The sequence below is a fragment of the Seriola dumerili genome, unplaced genomic scaffold, assembly GCF_002260705.1.
Source record: "Seriola dumerili isolate Sdu_G_001 unplaced genomic scaffold, Sdu_1.0 BDQW01000149.1, whole genome shotgun sequence".
In the NCBI taxonomy this organism is placed as follows: domain Eukaryota; kingdom Metazoa; phylum Chordata; class Actinopteri; order Carangiformes; family Carangidae; genus Seriola; species Seriola dumerili.
Genome location: NW_019174404.1, coordinates 7,609,225 through 7,628,083, shown reverse-complemented (window position 1 = coordinate 7,628,083; position 18,859 = coordinate 7,609,225). Strand labels below are relative to the sequence as shown.

The 18,859-nt window shown below is 41.3% G+C and overlaps 1 protein-coding gene across 4 annotated transcripts in view; it reads right to left on the bottom strand.

The window, feature by feature from the left end:
- Positions 1-16,343, bottom strand: part of fermt2 (fermitin family member 2) — a 40,899-nt gene extending 24,556 nt beyond the window's left edge. For 3 of the 4 annotated variants that reach the window (XM_022750305.1, XM_022750306.1, XM_022750307.1), the window contains exons 1-3: positions 16,141-16,343; positions 14,119-14,276; positions 298-531 (exon numbers count right to left, since the gene is read on the bottom strand). In XM_022750305.1, coding sequence (XP_022606026.1) covers positions 298-531; positions 14,119-14,275 — 391 coding nt within the window. In that variant the 5' untranslated portion in view covers position 14,276; positions 16,141-16,343. The remainder of the gene's footprint in view (positions 1-297; positions 532-14,118; positions 14,277-16,140) is intronic. The other variant, XM_022750308.1, reaches the window with a different exon arrangement.
- Positions 16,344-18,859: the final 2,516 nt, after the last annotated feature.

The window sequence follows — 18,859 nt, the reverse complement described above, 5'->3', positions numbered from 1 at the left end:
ATTGCCATGGATAAAAACAAAGTGAGAGGAAGGACATGATTAGCTCAGTTTGATGAAGAACATTTCCAGAACCTTTCCAAAAATATAATTTGGAAGTTTTTGGTTGAGCAGGGTGTGCTACTTCAGTAGGACTGGACTCACCGTTCTACACGCAAAAGGAGTTTTATTCCCGTAACTCATCGCCAATCAGTCACACCTCATCCCACATTTACTTCATGACTGTTTTCCACATCAACACTAAAAATATGAATGCTGCTCTGCCTGCTGTCCTATAAATGAGTCCTTTGCTCCACTTACTGAAAGTTTTGCAGATGTCGGAAACTGCCTTGAAGACGCGGTCCGAGAAGTTGACTTTGACCTTCATATGCTTCATGTTGGGCAGCTGGAGGCGCAGGAGCTTGTGCTGCGGCGTGAAGAGCAGCCTGGCGTCAGCTTGGATGCCATACTTGTCCAATGTCCAGTGGGTTTTCAACAGCCATGTCTTCTTCTTCTCCCACCACAAAGCATGGTCTGACCAGTCCTTTTTCACATCTAAGGAGGCGAAGAAAAGAGAAGAGTGGATGAGTTTTACAAAGAACTGCAGAGATGCAAATGAAAACACAGCAAAGCATTATGTAGTTTTATTTTTTACTAGCATTCTCTCTGCTATATTACATGACCATATTATGGCCATTTGCATCACTTGTCTCAACAAGGTGAAGATACTGTTGACAAAGGGAAAGTGTAACTACAGCACTCAGCCTGTATCGATCTCACTATTCCGGCCTAAGCTCGCCGCATTTGTCCCTCCAGGGCACGGGGGGGGGGTGACATTTAGGGTGAAGGGGGGAGTCCAGAAAAGGTTTGCACAGGGGCGGTGAAGTCAAAGTGAGAAGGAGGAGACAAGTGAGTGTGTGAAAGATATGGCTGTTTGTATGACACTGTGGGGATATCAGGTTCATACCTCCCTCTTTGTTCCAAAGTCTCACTGTGATCCCTCTAAAGCAGATACAAGTCACCCAAAACCCCACATAGCTCCCAGGCTTTCGCTCCGCAGGGGCTCAGCACAATGGGGATGGACCTGTGGTCTCATGGTGTGTGTGTCTGACTTCAAGGGTAAAGGTGAAAACCACAGGGATTTAAGGGAACTCAAAGCAGCTGTTTTGCAGATCACCTTGCTCTGGTTTCTACACCAACAGCATTGTCATTGGGCTGAAGTTGTGTATATGAGCTGTAAGTCACTTCAAAGCTAAAGGTAAAAGTGAAGCATGAGAATTCCTCTGTATCCATGTCATATTTATTTATCCCTCTAATGGCAAACATTCACAAAATAGCCAAGTATGTTAAGCTAGAGTAAGTCCACATGAATGGCAGGCCAGCTGGCTTGAGAACAGACTTCTTCGCTGTTTACATGCACCACATGCTGTGCGTATGTTGCGTTATGTTCAAGTGTAAAATATAATCGCCTTTTTAGCAGAGTATGATAGTTGACATGGAGTGAACAGGCCTATAGTTTTATATTTCCAGATGTCCCCCCTGAATAGTGATGTCATTACTCTAGCATTAGTCCAGGAAGGCACTTCCCAGAGCGGTGTCTCATTTCCTCCACCCACGTAGCCCTTCATCGCTTCTCCAGTCTATCCTCTGTCTCTGTCTCTCTCTCCCCTCTCACTGAGTCAGAGTCCAGACACAGACGTGGGTTTGCTCAGTCACCCTTTAATCAAAGCATTCGATCTTAACTGTCTCAACTCTTTACATAGCCGTGTCAGTGTTTTCATCAAAGGCCTGACTGAGGAGAAAATGGTGTTTTGTATTGTCATAGCCCACTGTTAAATTTTCCAAAAAGCTAAGAAACCAGTCAGCGAGACGACAAGTAGTTAGGTAGGTCCTATTTACATGTACTGACTCATATAGGTTCACATTTTTTACAAATCTGTCTTGAAAGGAGAGGTGTTGACCTGGGAACTAATCATATCGAGCTGTACCGTACTGTTCTGAGCTCCGGTCCGCCAGCTTTCTGGCCTGTGCCTTGGACCTTCCTTGTCCTCATTTGGTACTGGTTCCTGTTTCTGACCCGCAATCTACTTGTGGACGTTTCAGTCATTGTACGGACTGACATGCATATGTGCACTTTCTCTATGAGCTGGCAGGGTGTCCGGTTTTATTTGGTTCTACTCTGTTATGTGTATTTGTTTTCATGTGTGTATGTTGTAGAAAAAGTAAAATTTCATAAATGAAACTTATATATAAAAAGAAAATATCTGTGCTTTAGGTTCAAGAATTACTGGGCTTAGTGCAAATTATTGCTGCATCCCTGTGGTTAAAAAAAAAAAAAAAAAAAAGAACAGACAGGAGCTGCACTTTGTCCCCCATTAAGGAAACACATCTACTTTGTATTCAAGGCTGGTAGCACATTAGCTAAATGTGGCATCAAAATATTACATCTATTTATTACATGAAGGAGGACACAGCTACTAATGGACATACTGAAGCCGTAATGGACTACAATTCATTTCGTATAAATACTGAGCAAACAGCAGTTACAGCAGTGGTTTGGTTTTAACATCATAATCTAACACTGACTGATGCTCATTGCTTCTGCTCACTCCGACAGGAAGATGATCAGCCATGTTAAATAGAACAGGGGAATGATATTGAATGTTACCCCATGGTGATCTCCTCCATATGTCAATCAAACTGCTTGGTGCCATGGTAACCTAAACCTTGAGTGGCCTTATGTTTCCATGCGCTGCTATTGTTTTCCCTGACCTGAACTTTACATAGGGTAGGGGCATTCATATGCATTGTTGACACTCTCCTGCTGATCCCGTCTAAAAGCTGAATGAATGGGATTAGCGGGTGATTGGGTGAAACAACAGATTGGCTGCTTTGAACCAGGAACCAAGACTGCTATAAAGCACACTGGGATGAGGAAGAGATTACACTGGTGATTAAGATGGGGAGGAAAGTTTGAGAAGTAGAGTGCCTACCAGCATCTCAATGCGGATGCCACTGTGAAGGCCTAGGACTGTGTTGAACTGTGGAGATTGTTTGTCAAGCTGTTGGGTTTTATACTGTTTACTCCGACAGGCAAACACTTGAGTGAAAACATTCCAAGCTTTCTGTCTGAGACCCCTTGTGAGTTTCTTTATCAGCAGGGGGTCTAGCTGTCATCGCTCCATTCTCATGCCTCAGCTGTGCAGAACACAACTTCACTGCTACCATCAGAGAAACTGCTCCCTTATGTGTACTGCAGCTATTAAAGGCTGAAATAATGAGAGGGAGTAAGGAGAGGAAAATTGAAAAAATAGACCTGAATGTATTTTCATAACTCTGCTCACAGTTTTTCCTTTTACAAACTTGTAATTTCTGGTGTCTGGGAGCAATGCTAAACAGCTAGCATTAACATTTGGCACTCCTGTCTTCACCACAGACCACGTTCTATAGCTACGTCTTCATACTCAGCATGCATGACCACCATACAGTCTGTGGCAAGGCATGAATGCACGTCTTAGATGGTCTCAGTTACCCTCAACACACTCTCAATGGCCCCACTGCTCCACTGTTTCCTGTCACCGCCCACGACCAAAACCTTACTGGACATAGTCTTTCCTTCTGCTTGCTTGTGTCATTACACAGTGGTTCGATGTGTTGTGATTGGATGAAGGCAGCTCACGTAGGCGTCCATTGGGTTCGTTCAGCAACAAGGTGGTAACTCAATCCACAGAGACGGAGGGAGAGAGGCCCAATGGCATCTCCCAGCTAAAAATACAGCCTGCCAAGCCTGACGTAATGCAGCAGCATGAGAAGTGGGGGCCTAAGTAATTGGGTGCATTAAATGTGGACCCACAGCCCCTTAGTGGAGTGTGTGTGTGTGTGTGTGTGTGTGTGTGTGTGTGTGTGTGTGTGTGTGTGTGTGTATCTGCACAAGAAGAGTCTGAAAGACAAGGGGAGGGGAAATAGGATGGGAAAACCATGTTTTATGACCTCTGCAGGACATGAAAGATGATACAGAGATTGTGTATGTTGTGTGTATGTGTGGGGGTTTGGGGACATATCGGAGGGGAGGGTGTTCTTAACCATCCATTAACTACATTAGTTCTGTGTGTTTGTGCGTGTGTGTGCTTTAACAAGCTAAATTAATCCATAAATTGTGTCTAACTGAGTTGTTTTCATTCACCACCATCACCACCGCAGCTCTCGACCAAGACTGCTTCCTCTGCTTTGAGCACCAGATACCACAAACAGAAATACTGCTTTCAAAACATGTGGATTAATACTGCAATATTCTGAGAAGCAATTGCTGAGACAAAACATTAAATCTAGACTTTAAATGTTGTATTGTTGCAACAAAAATACATAGTTTGCAGGGCTCTGATTGGAATAATACAGGAAATTGAACTGTCCCTCCTTCCCACTCCTCCCCATCACTCCTCTTTACTCTCTCCATCCCTCCCCTTCTAGTCAGAGTATCTGTGGTGTTTACATTAGGAGACAGCTATGTTTATGGAGGCCTGACTGTGAGGGGGAGGGGACAGGATGGCAGAGGAGAGGATGAGAAAGAAGGAATAAGAGAAAGGGCATGAAAAGGAGAGAAGAGGAGGATGAGCAGAGGACTGGGAGTAGGGCACAGGAGGAAATTAAAACAAAAATCTACATGCAAAAAAAAAAATGTAAATGCATAGCATCTACAAATTTTATCTCCTCCATTAAAATGAAAGCTGTATTTACACAAATAGAATAAAGGCAGAGAGTAAAGATTTCAGTACCCTAGCTTGCATCCACTTGTTGCTAACAACACATTTGAACACACATATACACGCACACATATTTGATACCTGAACACACCCACCTATTTTTTGTTTTGTAAACATTACTTGGCTATTTTTCCATCAGAACTCTGTTGTTTATGTTGTTTCACATTTAATTTTGCTGGTCAATATTTTTCCATCTGTTGCAGAACAATATTATACTATATGTGATTTTGGAAATGCAGTGCTACAGTCTTTAGTCATATCATTAAAATCAAAACAGCTTCTCAGTAAAGTTTGAGTTTAATGACAAACCGAAAGACAGAAAGTGGAAAGATAAGTTCAAGTCACATGGATTTGTGTGTTGATTTGCTGATAATAAAAATGCTAATGATCAATGCTGACAAAAAAGGACATGCTGTGGTTATGTAATCAAAATGTAACACTGAGCTTTTGCAATAGAAGGAAAAAAAAAAAAACTTTGCTGTTCCATGTGCACTCAGTGCCTGATATTTTCTCCTTACACGGCTTTAACCAGCAAAGCTGTGACAGTCAGCTGATGCCTAAAGCAAAATTCAGGCTCATCTCCTGCATCAGTGATGGAGGTGATTTAAGAGAGGGCGCAGTTTTAGGTTAGGACTTTCTCATTGCGTTTGCACAGTGAGCCTTTTTTCTAATAAGGTTTTTCATAAGCTGTCAGAGCCAAGCTGTTGCCATCAGTGATAACAGTGGCCATGCAGTGCAAGGCTTTGTCATTTTCCACCATCAGCTGATAAAAACATTACAGCTGGGTGAGGCTGGTCATGCCGTTTCCTTGGTGACTCCTGAATGACGCGGCAGGAATAGTGGTGCAAGGCGACAACTTGTTTTCATACATAACAAAGACACAGAGCGACAGGTTTGTCAGTGTTAATCTCTCTCTCCCTCGCACAGTTTAAACCCCTCTACAATGTGAAGGCCCTTCTCCTTCTGAATACATTCCACGTCTTATTCAGGGTGAAGGTCGGTATTGACAAGCATAGATACAGGAAGCAAGCACTGTCCTTAAATTAGATCTGTAACTGTAAATGGCCTTTAGGCACTCCCTTGCTCGTGCAGTCATGCTAGATAGTATCAACATCAGATACCCAACATGTATACAACAGCTTCGATAGAGAGATGATGACATCTCTTTAGCAGACATGAGATAAGAGTGTCCCACAGGTTTGCAGTGGAAGATTGAAGTGATACAGCCCCTGGCTTGTGCGCAATACATTCATACATGTCAGAGACAGAAGAGCAGACAAACGTGTTTCTGGACTCGTGACAAATGATCCACAGATAATCAGCTACATCCAGAAGTCATACTTGCAATGCATCCATTACATCTATCTCTATACAAATAAGATTGTGTAATACTGGCAACACACCATGTTGCCCAACTCTGACACCAGCAAAGGTGAAGCCGTAGACTAATGTGTTGATCTGTTCCAGCTCTTAGGTCCCTTAGGTATCCACAAACCAATACCATTTAAACTCAAGTGCTTTCCATTGACAGGCTGAGTTGAACAAGGTTAGCTGAGCTTATTTCACTCGAGTCAGTTATTATACAACAGCTCAGCTTCCTGCCAACAGTCCATCAAACCCAAACAGGCCATTCATCAAGGCATTAAATATGCAAGAAACATTGCCTTTAGACTCAGATTCTGCTAACAGGCAAATCCAGAACATTTCAAGCCGTCAAGCTTTACATGACAAACAGACACATGCCGTTAAAGCTTTTTAGGCTGCAGAAATAAGAAACAAAAGGTTCATCGATGTTGTTCTCTGTGTCATTCATACACAGCTCACGCAAGTCAAAGATCCTTTAAGGTCATGGCAGGACCAAAGGGAGTCAGGGGACATTGTGATGTGTTATTGATTTTATTGAGTGTACCGCCATTGCTTCCCACACACAGACATAAACCAGTCCAAAACTGGATGAAATATTTTTAATGAAGCAAGGTACTGTCTGCTTACACACACACACACACACACACACACACACACACACACACACACACACATTTATAGCCTAAAGAATAGAGGATGAGCCAAGGGTATGCTTCAGGATAAGCACTGTCAAGCGCTGGTAACACTCACACTTCAGGCCAGATCTTTGGTGCATCAAGGTTCACATCTTAGCTCACCTGAAAGCTCCAGAGGATGAGATGAAGCTGCTTTGGCAGAGCTGAGGTAGACAGGAGAGCTAAGGCCTACAGGCACAGTTGGCTGACAGACTCTACGCCAGTGTAAGAAAATAGGCACTTTTCCTCTGAGTGTAGTAAATCAGAAATCTTAAAAGGAAATTTAGGAGCATCCAGCCTGTTAGAGAAAGACGAGAGTGCAACAGTACTGGCTTTGATGCATTAGGAGAGGCCAGGAGGGCCATTAGAGGGAAACCTCCTTAGAGACATAGAGTTTGTATCCATTTGTGTCATAATCCAAACACAGCAAAACAGTGGGGGTACTCCCCCTCCGCCCTGACACAGCTTTATACAATTAAGTGTTCAGGGACCCGGTGGAATAATGACATTACAAACTCTGGGTCTAAGATCAATGGAGCAGTTAGACAATATTCATCTGTCCTTCTATCCATGTATGCATCCTGCCAGACGTCCCCTTAGGACTCTGATAAGCCAACCCAGTGATGCATCTGTGAGTTCCACAGGAAGCTCGGTTGCTAGAAACCCTTAGCAGAACCAGCATGTTTAAGTGACACTTCTGAATACTTGAGGCTGATGAGCATGATTGCTATGGTTAGATATTTGCACAGTTTACAAGCAAAGTTGAAACAATTAGCTGATTTATCAAGTAATGAAGGAACAGACCATTCTGATCATCAATTGACCATTTTCAAATTAAAACACTAAAAGATTTCTAGTTAAAGCTTTTTAATTGTGAAAATTTGCAGATTTTTTCTGATTCATTTTAATATAAATTGCATATTTGTTTGACTATTAGTCAAACAAAATAAGCAATTTAAAGACATCATCTTCAGCTCTGATGACATGTGACAGCCAATTTCTTTTCTTTGTCTTTTTTTTTTTTTTTACATTTTTCTAACAAATGAACCTGCAATAGAGCAAACAAGAAAATGATATGAGTGGGAAACAGTTAAACTGCCATGTTAATCATGTATAAATGTTAAGAGTGAGAGAGCTGTAATTAAATTATTTCCACAATGTCAGAACTGCCCACATGACTGAACTCAGTCAGAACTGCCCTATTAAAACTATTGGATATGAAAACAAACACCTCTCTTGCTGTTTTGCTCTGTAAAGTACAGAGAGGTGGGGACAGGTTTAAATGAATGAAATGTGGGCTGAGAACCTAAACAAAAAACTCCAGATCAGTTTACTCCATTGACACACAGGTGTGTGTGGTGTTACAACAACAATGTGCTGCTCTAACATTTCCTTCCACTGGATCTACTGTGCTGCCTGCCACTACAGGAAGGCAAGAGGAACGAAAAGCAGCAGGCTTCAGATTCCCAGAGGAGTCATGAAAGTTTGTTCCGCTGCATGTTTAAGATGCCAAACATAGCGAATGAAATCATCCTTAACAAGCACAGTGATCTACCAAGAAAGTGGACAAACAGTGAAAGCTATGGAAAACAAAGATATTTCGAACATGAAAATCTGATCACGCTGTACTTTTTATATATAAAATCTGTAAAGTAGCAATAATCTACCCTGCCAACTACCCTGTTCAGATCATGCAACATGTGATATTTAGAGCATTAAGCAGCTGATACTGTTCCCACATGACCCTTCATCAAGGGAGTGCATCAAAACCAACAGCTGTCAAAGTTTAGTTCAGTTTAAACAGAAACTCTTCCTTGTATCATGTGTAAGTAATAAACTTGGCAGCCCTGCACAAATTCACTACCACAGCTGGTGATCCTTACTTCACACCTACTCTATTAGAATGTCATGTTCGAAAAAATAAAATAAAGAAAAAACACGGCCATAAGTCAAGGTCTGGATGGTCTCTTTATCTCATCTATATGCTAGCTAGGGCTGCAACTAACAATTATTTCCATTTTTGATTAACTGCAGATGATTTTTGTGATTAATCATTTGGGATATAAATGTCAGAAAGTGGTCAAAAATAAATAAATGTTACAATTTCATAAAACCAAGGTTCATGTCTTCCAATAACTTGTTTTCAATTAATCAGAAAATTAATCAACTAATTCTGCTTTTTATTCAATCCACAGTTGCAGTCTGAATCAGAATAGTGAAAGGAAAAAATAGATCTAGAACAGATCCGCTTGGGTGAACTAACTCTCCATATGGGAAACAGTGTGTGTGTATGTAAATATATAGGCAAGGGGTCTATATATGATTACATGCCCAAGTCTGAATACAGAAGAGAACAATCACTGCAGCATCTTGCTGGTGAAACAGGAAAGCTCTGGCTAGGGCAGGACCACTACTTAAGCTAACTACTTCCTGTCAGAGAGATTAGAGCGCAGAAGGATCACACAGGCTGCCAGGCCATTTCGCACTTCATCATGCCAGACCTCTAGGATGGCTCCACATTCCCAATCAATGACTAATTACACATGGTGACGTATCTCAACTGTGTATCACAGGAGGATGGTATGAGTAGAGGGAAAGCGGTCATAGCCCCCTATCAAGGAAATGTACTACTCTCCTGATGTGTGATATTGAAGGTAAAGATGTGAGAGGGCTGTTATTGATATGGTATCTAAGCTCTTCATCTCGCAGGTCCGATGACCCTCCTTTCCCCTCAGCCCAAGAGAATCATATCCTTCAAAAAAAAAAAAAAAATGCCATAAACACTGAGAGGGCAGGAAGGCGGGAATGAAAGGAAGGCAGAAGGGAGAAGGCGTACAAAAAAAGCCCAGAGGAAGTTCAGCATCCTGTGTTAAATCATGTCTGTTTCCTAATGAAATCTGCACTGCATTGTCAAAATGAAGCCATCTCCCCCTGGTCACCAAAAACCTCCAGCAAACAGCATCTTGGCATCTCAAAAAGGACACAGAATTCAAATAGGTGGCAAAGTGGAGCACTAGCTTGAAAACCAAAAAACAAATTTGCTCACAGGAAACACTGGAGTGACTTCTAAGGTAAATTCTGATTGAACATTATAACAATAACTGGTGTTTGCTTGCTGATGTTTTGACTCTAAAAACAGGGTAGAAATGTAAAACTAATGGTTAAGGTTAACATGACTGGCTGTAACAAAATTGAAATGAATGTGGGATGATGACATTCACAAAATCACTTGCGAAGTGAATATGTAGGTCATCGCAAATACAAAACACACATTTTGTGTCTGACATGCAGGGAAAGTTCTCTGCGGCTGGCTGGTGGTACTGCAGCCAAAAACTGCAGGCCCCTAACTGGAAACAACCACATGAACGATCAAGAGTCACACTAGACCAATTAGTTCAGTCAAGTTCTATTTATAGAACAATTAACAGTCAGCGTACAGGAATCTGGTTCAGAAACCATGAGAAAGTGAACAATATGCACTTTAATCTTTCCTTGTCTCCCTACGTGGCTGGGGGAGAGGATGGTGTCAAATACTCAGACATGGCTGCCAATTCTTCAAAGAAGTGAGACAAAAAAAATCATAAAAATAGTTTCCACAAATATATTTAGATGAGGAAGGAGTAAGACAGGAGAAAGAGTCAGAGGGAGAAAGGAAAAGAGGGAGGGCTGACAGAGAGAGAAGGGGGGGTGGATGAAGCAGGCAGTAGAGAAGCCAGCAATGACGGCAGTGACCAGAGAACATCATGCCAAACCCTGGAAGTCATTTCCTGCTTCATCGAAGACTTTTATGGAATTCTAGCAGCGTGGCTAACGTCACCATGAAGAGAGGGACAGAAGGAAGAGAGAAAGCTCCGGCCCTCCTCCTCGCTCCACACACCTCCCTCCCCCCTCTCCGTTTCCCTCCCATTTTCTCCTCAATCCAGTCCCTCTACCCTCAGCTGTCTTCATGAAGCTAAGCAGAGCCAATACAACCAGGCTGCCTCCAGGAGTGTAAGTGCAACATCATTCCCACCCAGAATTTACGTTAAATAAGATGCTATTCATTCCAAGACCTGCATCTTATGCAGTTTTCACAGCTAGCTAAAATTCATTATTGTCATCCATATGCTTAACAGTCTTAGGCCTTGACATATAACCAAGACACTGAAAAGCTGCCTTTACTACCTTTAGCACGTGCAAAATAGCAGTGTATTTGTGGGAAACACAGACAGTCCAAGCACTTACTGTAAGCCATAGTCCTAAAAGCTATGTAACTTGGGAACAATCTCTCTAAATCCAATAAAACTCACACCAGCTAATGTTGTTTGTGAAATATTTGTTTTCCCTTCTAAATGGAACGATGTTTGCTTTTAGAGAGGAGGGCACCACTTTTGGAAAACATCAACAAAGTCAGAGAAAGCAGCAATGCTGGAAAACCGACAGAAGGATGAAAGGATTATAGGAGTGGGGGACCAGAGGGTGCTCAATCAGCTGGCTTTAAATACTAGCCTCCTGGAGAGTTGCGGGGGAAATGGAAGCATCGTTGGCTGCTGTGATCAATAGCTGAGTGGCTTCCTGGCATTTGTCTATTTAATCCATTATGGAGGGCCATCTGAGCCTACGATGTGGACGGGAGACCTGCAGCTCACAGGAAGAGCTGAATGATGGAAGCAGGATACATGTGGACGAGACACACCTACCGACCCGCACAGGCATGCTCAAGTGTGGAAACACATGCACAAATACTACTAATGAGAACACTGGTCATCGTGCAGGGGACAGCTGACGTCAACACATTTCCACACAAACGTATATTGCTTCTGAAAGCTACTACATGCAGATACAAAGTCCCACGGAAAAAGAACACCATACAACAAATGTTCATGATAGGAAATAAAAAATGGCGCCATCAGCCTTGTAGAAAGCAATTACTGAAGACAAGAGGTCCTTCACTTTGGTGAGTAAGAGACGGAAGGAGAGGGGAAAGGACGGAGAGATTTGCCATTGCACAAGGATGTCCTCCCAATATGAGACTGACGCAGTGCCTGCCAAAACTCTGGTATCTACGTGTCCTTTCTCACATCACCATGTATATGTATGCGAGTTTGTACATGTACAGTATCTATGTATAACCACCACATTCAAGCAATCAGCAAATCCAGCAGTAGATATATGACAGCACTTAAGAGGTGTTCAGTGAGGAGTGTGTCTGTCACCAGTGCAGTGAGAGCTGGGAGGGACAGAAGCAGGTTACTGACAAAAGAAAGACCTGAGGATTGTTCCCATAGAAGGATGTCACATGACAACAATTTACTTTGTATTTAATTTTATCTCATAATGGAATTTGCATAGATTGTTTTATCTCAACACAAAAACTGTACACTAACGCATTAATACATAGTGTAGTGTTTTTGTTTTAAGATTTCCATTGACAAATCATGTTTAAGATGTTATTTATATCAGACTATCAAAAACATATGTACACTGCCTGTTTCTAGCACAAAATATCGTGTCTCACACTAATACAGTACAGTCTCCTGCAGTGTGAGGCCATGTGGAAAACCCATGTTGTGGGTGGGTTAATGATTACAATGCAAAAACAACCTGTTGACTCAAGGTAGGAGGGAGATGGCAGTCAAATGAAATGTCCCCATACTCACTTTGTGAAACCATTCAAGTGTTACAGACACACTTTCAAACATCCGCAGTTTAATGTCACTGCAAGAGTTCTGCTTCTGAGTATGGGGGTCTATTACCTTTGTACGCTAAATCATATGCAGTACTCTGGCACAAAAACAGCCAACAACAAAAACTGGTCAACAAATCAAAATTATTGCCAAGCGGAGGATGTGAGGAATTCAAGCCCCCTGAATAATGATAAGTTGAAAAAAAGTAATCAGCAAAATATCTGCATCCTTAAGAAAAGGAAAACTAGAAATTAGGAATGGTGAAAACAAAAGAAACACAATAAAGAGGGTCGTATATCCCAAGTATGACATGATATAACTTGAATACAGTTAATGCTATTTCAATTTCAATATTTTATTTTACAATAAAAAGCCTTTAAAAAGTTAGTACACCATTATCCCTTATTAGTCCGACTGTTATGACAGGCCAACCAAAGCAACAAAGACTTTATCCACACTACACCACAGTGAAGGTGTCATGTTAAGTAAAGTCATACCCTTCAACCAGACCTTAACAAAAAGTGTGAACACAACTCAAACAATGGATAAGGCCAGGTCCTGAGTGGAGTTGGGGCGGAAGGACCAATGAATTCATGTCGTCCCACTCGCGGCTGCAACACTGCACTCACGCAGCATAGATGCTGCTCAGCACAGACGACCACAGAGAACAAAGACCTCAATTATGTGGAGCTCTCACAGGAGAGCTAAAAACGGGACCATGGGCAGGGAATAAAACCTTGGAGCGCTGCAGGAATGCTGAGCATTCAAGCACCATTGACACACAACACACTGTCACTCCCAAATCGCACTGCCACCACTGCTGACCTTTCTCCAGCCTGCATGAAACAGGACAGTGTTCAAGTGACTGGAACAGAGGACTCTTATGCTTACTTGCCCCAAACTTGTCAAGTGCATAACTGCAGTTACAGAACGGTGCATGATACAGAGGGGGGAGGGCACCATCTATGGTTTCTTTATACCTGGGGTAACTGACCCATATACACTGCTAACAAACTAACTAGCTAGCTAACAAAGAGGAACATTTACCTCTGTTTCAGCTGGTTCCAAGCAACAAATATCAAAGACAACAATATTCAATGTTCATACTCATTAATTCAGTTTAAAAAGTAGCAAACAAACAGCTTCCTTTTCTTCTTCAAAGACAATAACATAGATTGTCCTTAAACGGATCCCCAATCTCTGATTTCATACATTTTCTCCCAGTGTCTTTGGCAAATTGCATACTTTTGAGTTCCCAGCCATGAAAAACTGGAAAATGTCTGTTCTTAAAATTGGCAAGTATTCAGAAACAGTTTGTACTTTTGCTGTTTGCTTCGTGGAATCTAACTTCTAAAAATGGTAACTCTTAAAAAAAAAAAGAAAAAAAAAAAGGAGGTATTTATTGCCCAAGGTATATGAACAGATAACACAAGTCAGCCATTAACACACACAGAAATTCTGCTATGGCAGAAATGGTGCTGGCTTGGAGGTCAAAGGAAAGAGCTATAATTACTGCCAACCAGCACCATTTCTACTGTATTACTAATGCAATGCATATTAAATCTGTAGACTCATGGTCATCCATATTCAAGCCTGTTTTCTACAAACAAGCAGATTTGAAAAGCCGCCAAAAACTGCTCTGGCTCCTATGTGACAGCAGCATGCATGCATGCATACCTAGTTTCTCCACAAGTTTGAGCATGACTCCGCCGATGTGGATTTCCCCAGTGACCCTCAGCGACACATCCCTGTGGAGGTCAGTGACATGCATCTTCAGTTCCCATGTCCCGTCGGCGTAGCAGCCATCGGGCATCCGGATCCCGTCCAGCGCCATCCTGCCAACAGACCCACAGTCAGGAGGGAGAAGGTCCAGTTAAACTTCTGTCACACTTGGGTGAAAAGAAACCTTTTGACCCTCTGGAAAGGCATAAATGTGGTACAAAGCCCATGTATGCCAGGCCTTCTTTGCATACATGGCATGTATCCCTCTACTCCAGTACATTTGTGGGAAATTGTATGTTTACACTCTAAAGCCTTAACAGTATATGACAGACTGATGGGTTACATTGCTGATTAAGAGTACATTAAAAAATGAGATTACTTCATAAAGTGAGGCACTGAGTAAACAAACAAATGGTATGAAGAGGACTGGGCACCACCCACGTGTGCTATGCCATTAAAATAGTGCTCATACATAAAAGCATCAATATTTTCAAACACTATGAGAAGGTCTATGGCTGAAAAATATTACAACAGAAATAGATTTGTCTTCCATCAGAGATTTTCCATACCATTATGCCATACTAATTGAAGCCTATCCTTTTCGAAAAAGGGGCACTACAGTGAGTTCACTAATAATGGTTGATACTACTCAACCTGAGAAAACATTTTGTAATATCTTCTGTTGCTCTGGAGGAGCTTTCCAAAGTCTGACAAAGTAACCCTGATGGTGTTAGTGATGTCATCTCGGCTTGGACTACAGATTTATATGAGAAAGCCTAACGTCATAGGCATGAAGCAGGCACAAAATGTTTCAGAATTTTTTTTTTTTTTTTTAAACCTTTCTCTTCCAAGTCACTTAACTTAATGGAAGTATAACATTAAATCTCTGGAGTGGCCTTTTAATATTACCAAGTGTAGTTGGTCACTGTAAGAGTGCAAGTCATTGGAGCCAATATTGGAAATTACTATGAAATCAATGTAATTAAGTTTCGTGATGTTTCAGGCATTCAGTTCACTGCAAACAGACATTTCCATCTGGTAATTGTATCCATAAACCATTTTCAATTGATCTTCCATTGATAAATTGTTATATACTAATATTATCTTATACAATTTGAGTGTTTCATTGATATCGTCCATTCCTGACAAGGTTCATCCTTCATTCAGAGAATTTTTCCTTCTAATACTTATACTCTGCTGCTGATTCAGTGCCATTTTTAATACAGAACCTATGCTTATCACATCATTTTCATTGTGTGAAGGTAGAAAAGTAAATGGTATCCTACTTCTTCCAGCACTGGCACACTGTTATGACAATACTAGAGAGGGAACAGCTAAGGTAACTTAACTCAATGATGACCCTCAAGGATGATTTAGGAAGGGATAAAGAAGAACAAAATCTGAAAATATATACAAGCTGTTTTCCCATCACTGTGCCTCTCTCCTTGTCGTTTCAGGAAATAAGACGGACTCTGTCGTGTGAAGTCGATGGTAAAAAAAAAAAAGAAAAAAGTTATACCACAGTCTATCTGTCATTATTTGATCTTAGGGCGTCCAGTAGACAGTAGCCTAACGATCAAAACAGCCGTCTAATCAATAAACACGACAGAACAAAGGCTATAGGCCCGCGGCTACAAGTTCAACAAGGACCTTTAGCACTTATTACCTCCGCAAATGTGGCGGTTCACCTGTTAAAAGTAACGGTAAAGGCACTCTTACAAATAGACTGAGGGGTTAATTATGTAAGCAGAGTCCGTACAACAACTCCCCGGCTGCATGCACATACTCAGTCGGTCATTACCTTCACTAAAAAGTGTCTAAAAGCAAACAAGCCGCTAAAAATTTGCGAAAAGTTTTTAACGGAAGCGTATGTTAAGTGTAGCAGAAGCGATACGACACACAATAAAACCGTTTTCATATTTCATAGCGGCGACCGAGCAGGGCTTTGAGGACGAACATTTAAATCTGTGTACTCACCTTCACAAAGACGAAAAAACACTAAAACAGTCGACTACGCGGTACAGAACAAGTCCCCCCTCTTTAAATCATGTATAAAGTCTTTTAAGGTGATAAAAACAGAGAGAAATCCCCGAAGAACTCGCTGAAGAAGTGAAGTATCCCAAACAGTTTTCCCGCAGGCTTCGGCTTAATGGAGTCCAGCCGTCCCTCTTTCTCCCTCCCTCTTTTCCAGCAGCAGATAACGTCACTTCTCCAGTCCTACTTTTCCTTTCATACTGGGAGCCTCACTGGTCGCCCACTAGTCCCCCCTGTCACCTCACTCACACACACACACACACACACACACACACATATCACACACACACACACACACACACACACACACACACACACACACAGTGAATTGAAGGTTAATTCTTCCTTTTGACCCGTTTTATGCATCAGAGGGACATTTGTAGAGATATTATTTTCTGTTTCTACTTATTTCTACTTTCTATTTCTATTTTAATTACTTCACATATAGTTTAAACAACAAAATCACATAATTTTATCATTTGATCTAATATTACAACTCATTCTGGAGCATAACTAGCGAGAACAGATGCAGTAATAAGTCATACAAAGTACAATATTTACCTCTGACATGATTTTAAAAACTAATTGGCTAATTTTCCATTGCTGTCATTTACTAAGGAGAAGAAAAACAACAATGTAGGTATTAATGTGATGCTGGTCTTGGTAAAATAACAATGGAAATAATAATTACTCTCAGCTACATGTAAATATGAACAGATTAAGGCAGGCGTGCATTTGTATATGTGTTTTATCACAGATTCCACACTAAAGAACTCAACAGTTTGTGACAGGGATAATGGACATGACCTTAAAATCTCAAGCTGCCTTTTATGGCAATAAAACCACTGAGCCTTGAAGCAGCATTCAAGGACCTTTGGGTCTTTAGTCTCAAGTGTAACAGCACAAAATAACAAAAAAATTTGTTTTTGTCACTTTTACACGTTTTAATAACTGAAAAAAATAGTTTCTCCAAAATCCCCCTGGTGGAAAACTGGGGCTTACTTTTATTCCTGACACATCACATATATTAAAGCTGAATTTTACTGCAATGTTGTTGCTGGCCCAGGTGGAGGTGCAGTATGTCAAACTACTTCAATCCTCTTTGGGGTTAATTTAAAATGAAGAAATCAATTATATTTCATCTTTTTATCTAATATAAAATTACACTGCGGAGCACAACAAGTACGTACAGCTGCAGAAAAAGTACAACACTTAATGCTGTCATACAATATAATGAAATAAGAATATAACTTCTCACAAGATAGAAATAATAAAGTGTCTGTGCTTTCAGCTTTTATGCAAGTACAGTAAATTAATAAAAATATTTTGATGCTTCACTTTGGTGGAAACTTAACTTAATATGAAATCCACATTTTAATTTTCTCCTGCATGTACAAACTATATTTAACTCACACATGGTCAGTCATTATAATGTATCAGAAACTCATAAAATTACAGAAACTCAATAATAGTTTACTTTGATTTACTAATAGACTTTAGACATCCCAGGATAGCCTTCTAAGAAAATAATCTATGCTGACAAATCATCAGTGTCTGTGAGGACCACATGCATGGGGATCACACGAAACTGAAGATGAGATTGTCTGCAAGCTGTTTCTCACATCATCACTGCTTTAGATGAAATATAGCATTTCATGTACATGCATTGCATTCAGTCAAATGAACACACAGATGACAAGTTTTCTTTCCAAAGCAGCAGCAGCACAATGCACACTCCAGCACACACACACTCTCCAAGTGGTCTGCAGTAAAGACACATGAATCATCAGTGTTTCTGGCTCGGTCCCCCGGTGAACTCGCTCAGCTCCAGTCCTCCAGCTCAGGAATCTGGGCTTTCAGACTACGGTCGGCATCAAAGCGATTTATAACCTCTCTCCCCACAGCTCTGACCCCCTCGTCAGTGTCTGGCAGCAGACCCATTGCCTTTTATAGGCTGTGTTTTAATTGCAGAGTAAACATTTGAGTCAGTCAGATGCGGAGCAGTACAGTCAGATGCAGAGCTGGCTTTGGGCTGCTGCTGATGTGGATGAGGAGGGAGGAGGTGAAGGGGGAGGGAGGGGAGGCAGATAGGTGGAGGGTGTGTGTGTGTGTGTGGGTTTAAGAGGTCTACACTGTCTGCATGAGTCACCTTTGGAAAAAAAAAAATCAGTTTCTCAGCATTTGGCTCATAGTTTGTGCGATATTGGAACCAACTTTTTATGCGTCTTATTCCAATTTAACATCATATGTTACCAACCTAAAAACATAATTGATCAAGCCACATAATTACAAATTAGAGCATTTACAACTGTCAAAATAGCTCAATTAGTTGAGGTCAATAAATGGAAACAGGATAAGAGAGAGGGCACTGGGCAACAGATGGTCAATAGGGCTCTTTGTTCCAGTTTTACCAATAGATGACTGACCTCTTCTGGCCAAACACTGAACAGCAGGGCCTAATCCATTATTTATGAGAATCAGCCCTCTGGTAACTGGTCCCATCTGTGAGCCTTGCCTTTGCAGATGTTGCTAAACTGCATTAAAAACCCTAGTAACTCATATGGAAGCCATGACTGCTTGTGGATTACAATGAGGCCTATTTATGATCTGTAAGTCAGCTTTGTTATTCACATGAGGGGGTGCACTGGAAAGAATCTGAGTG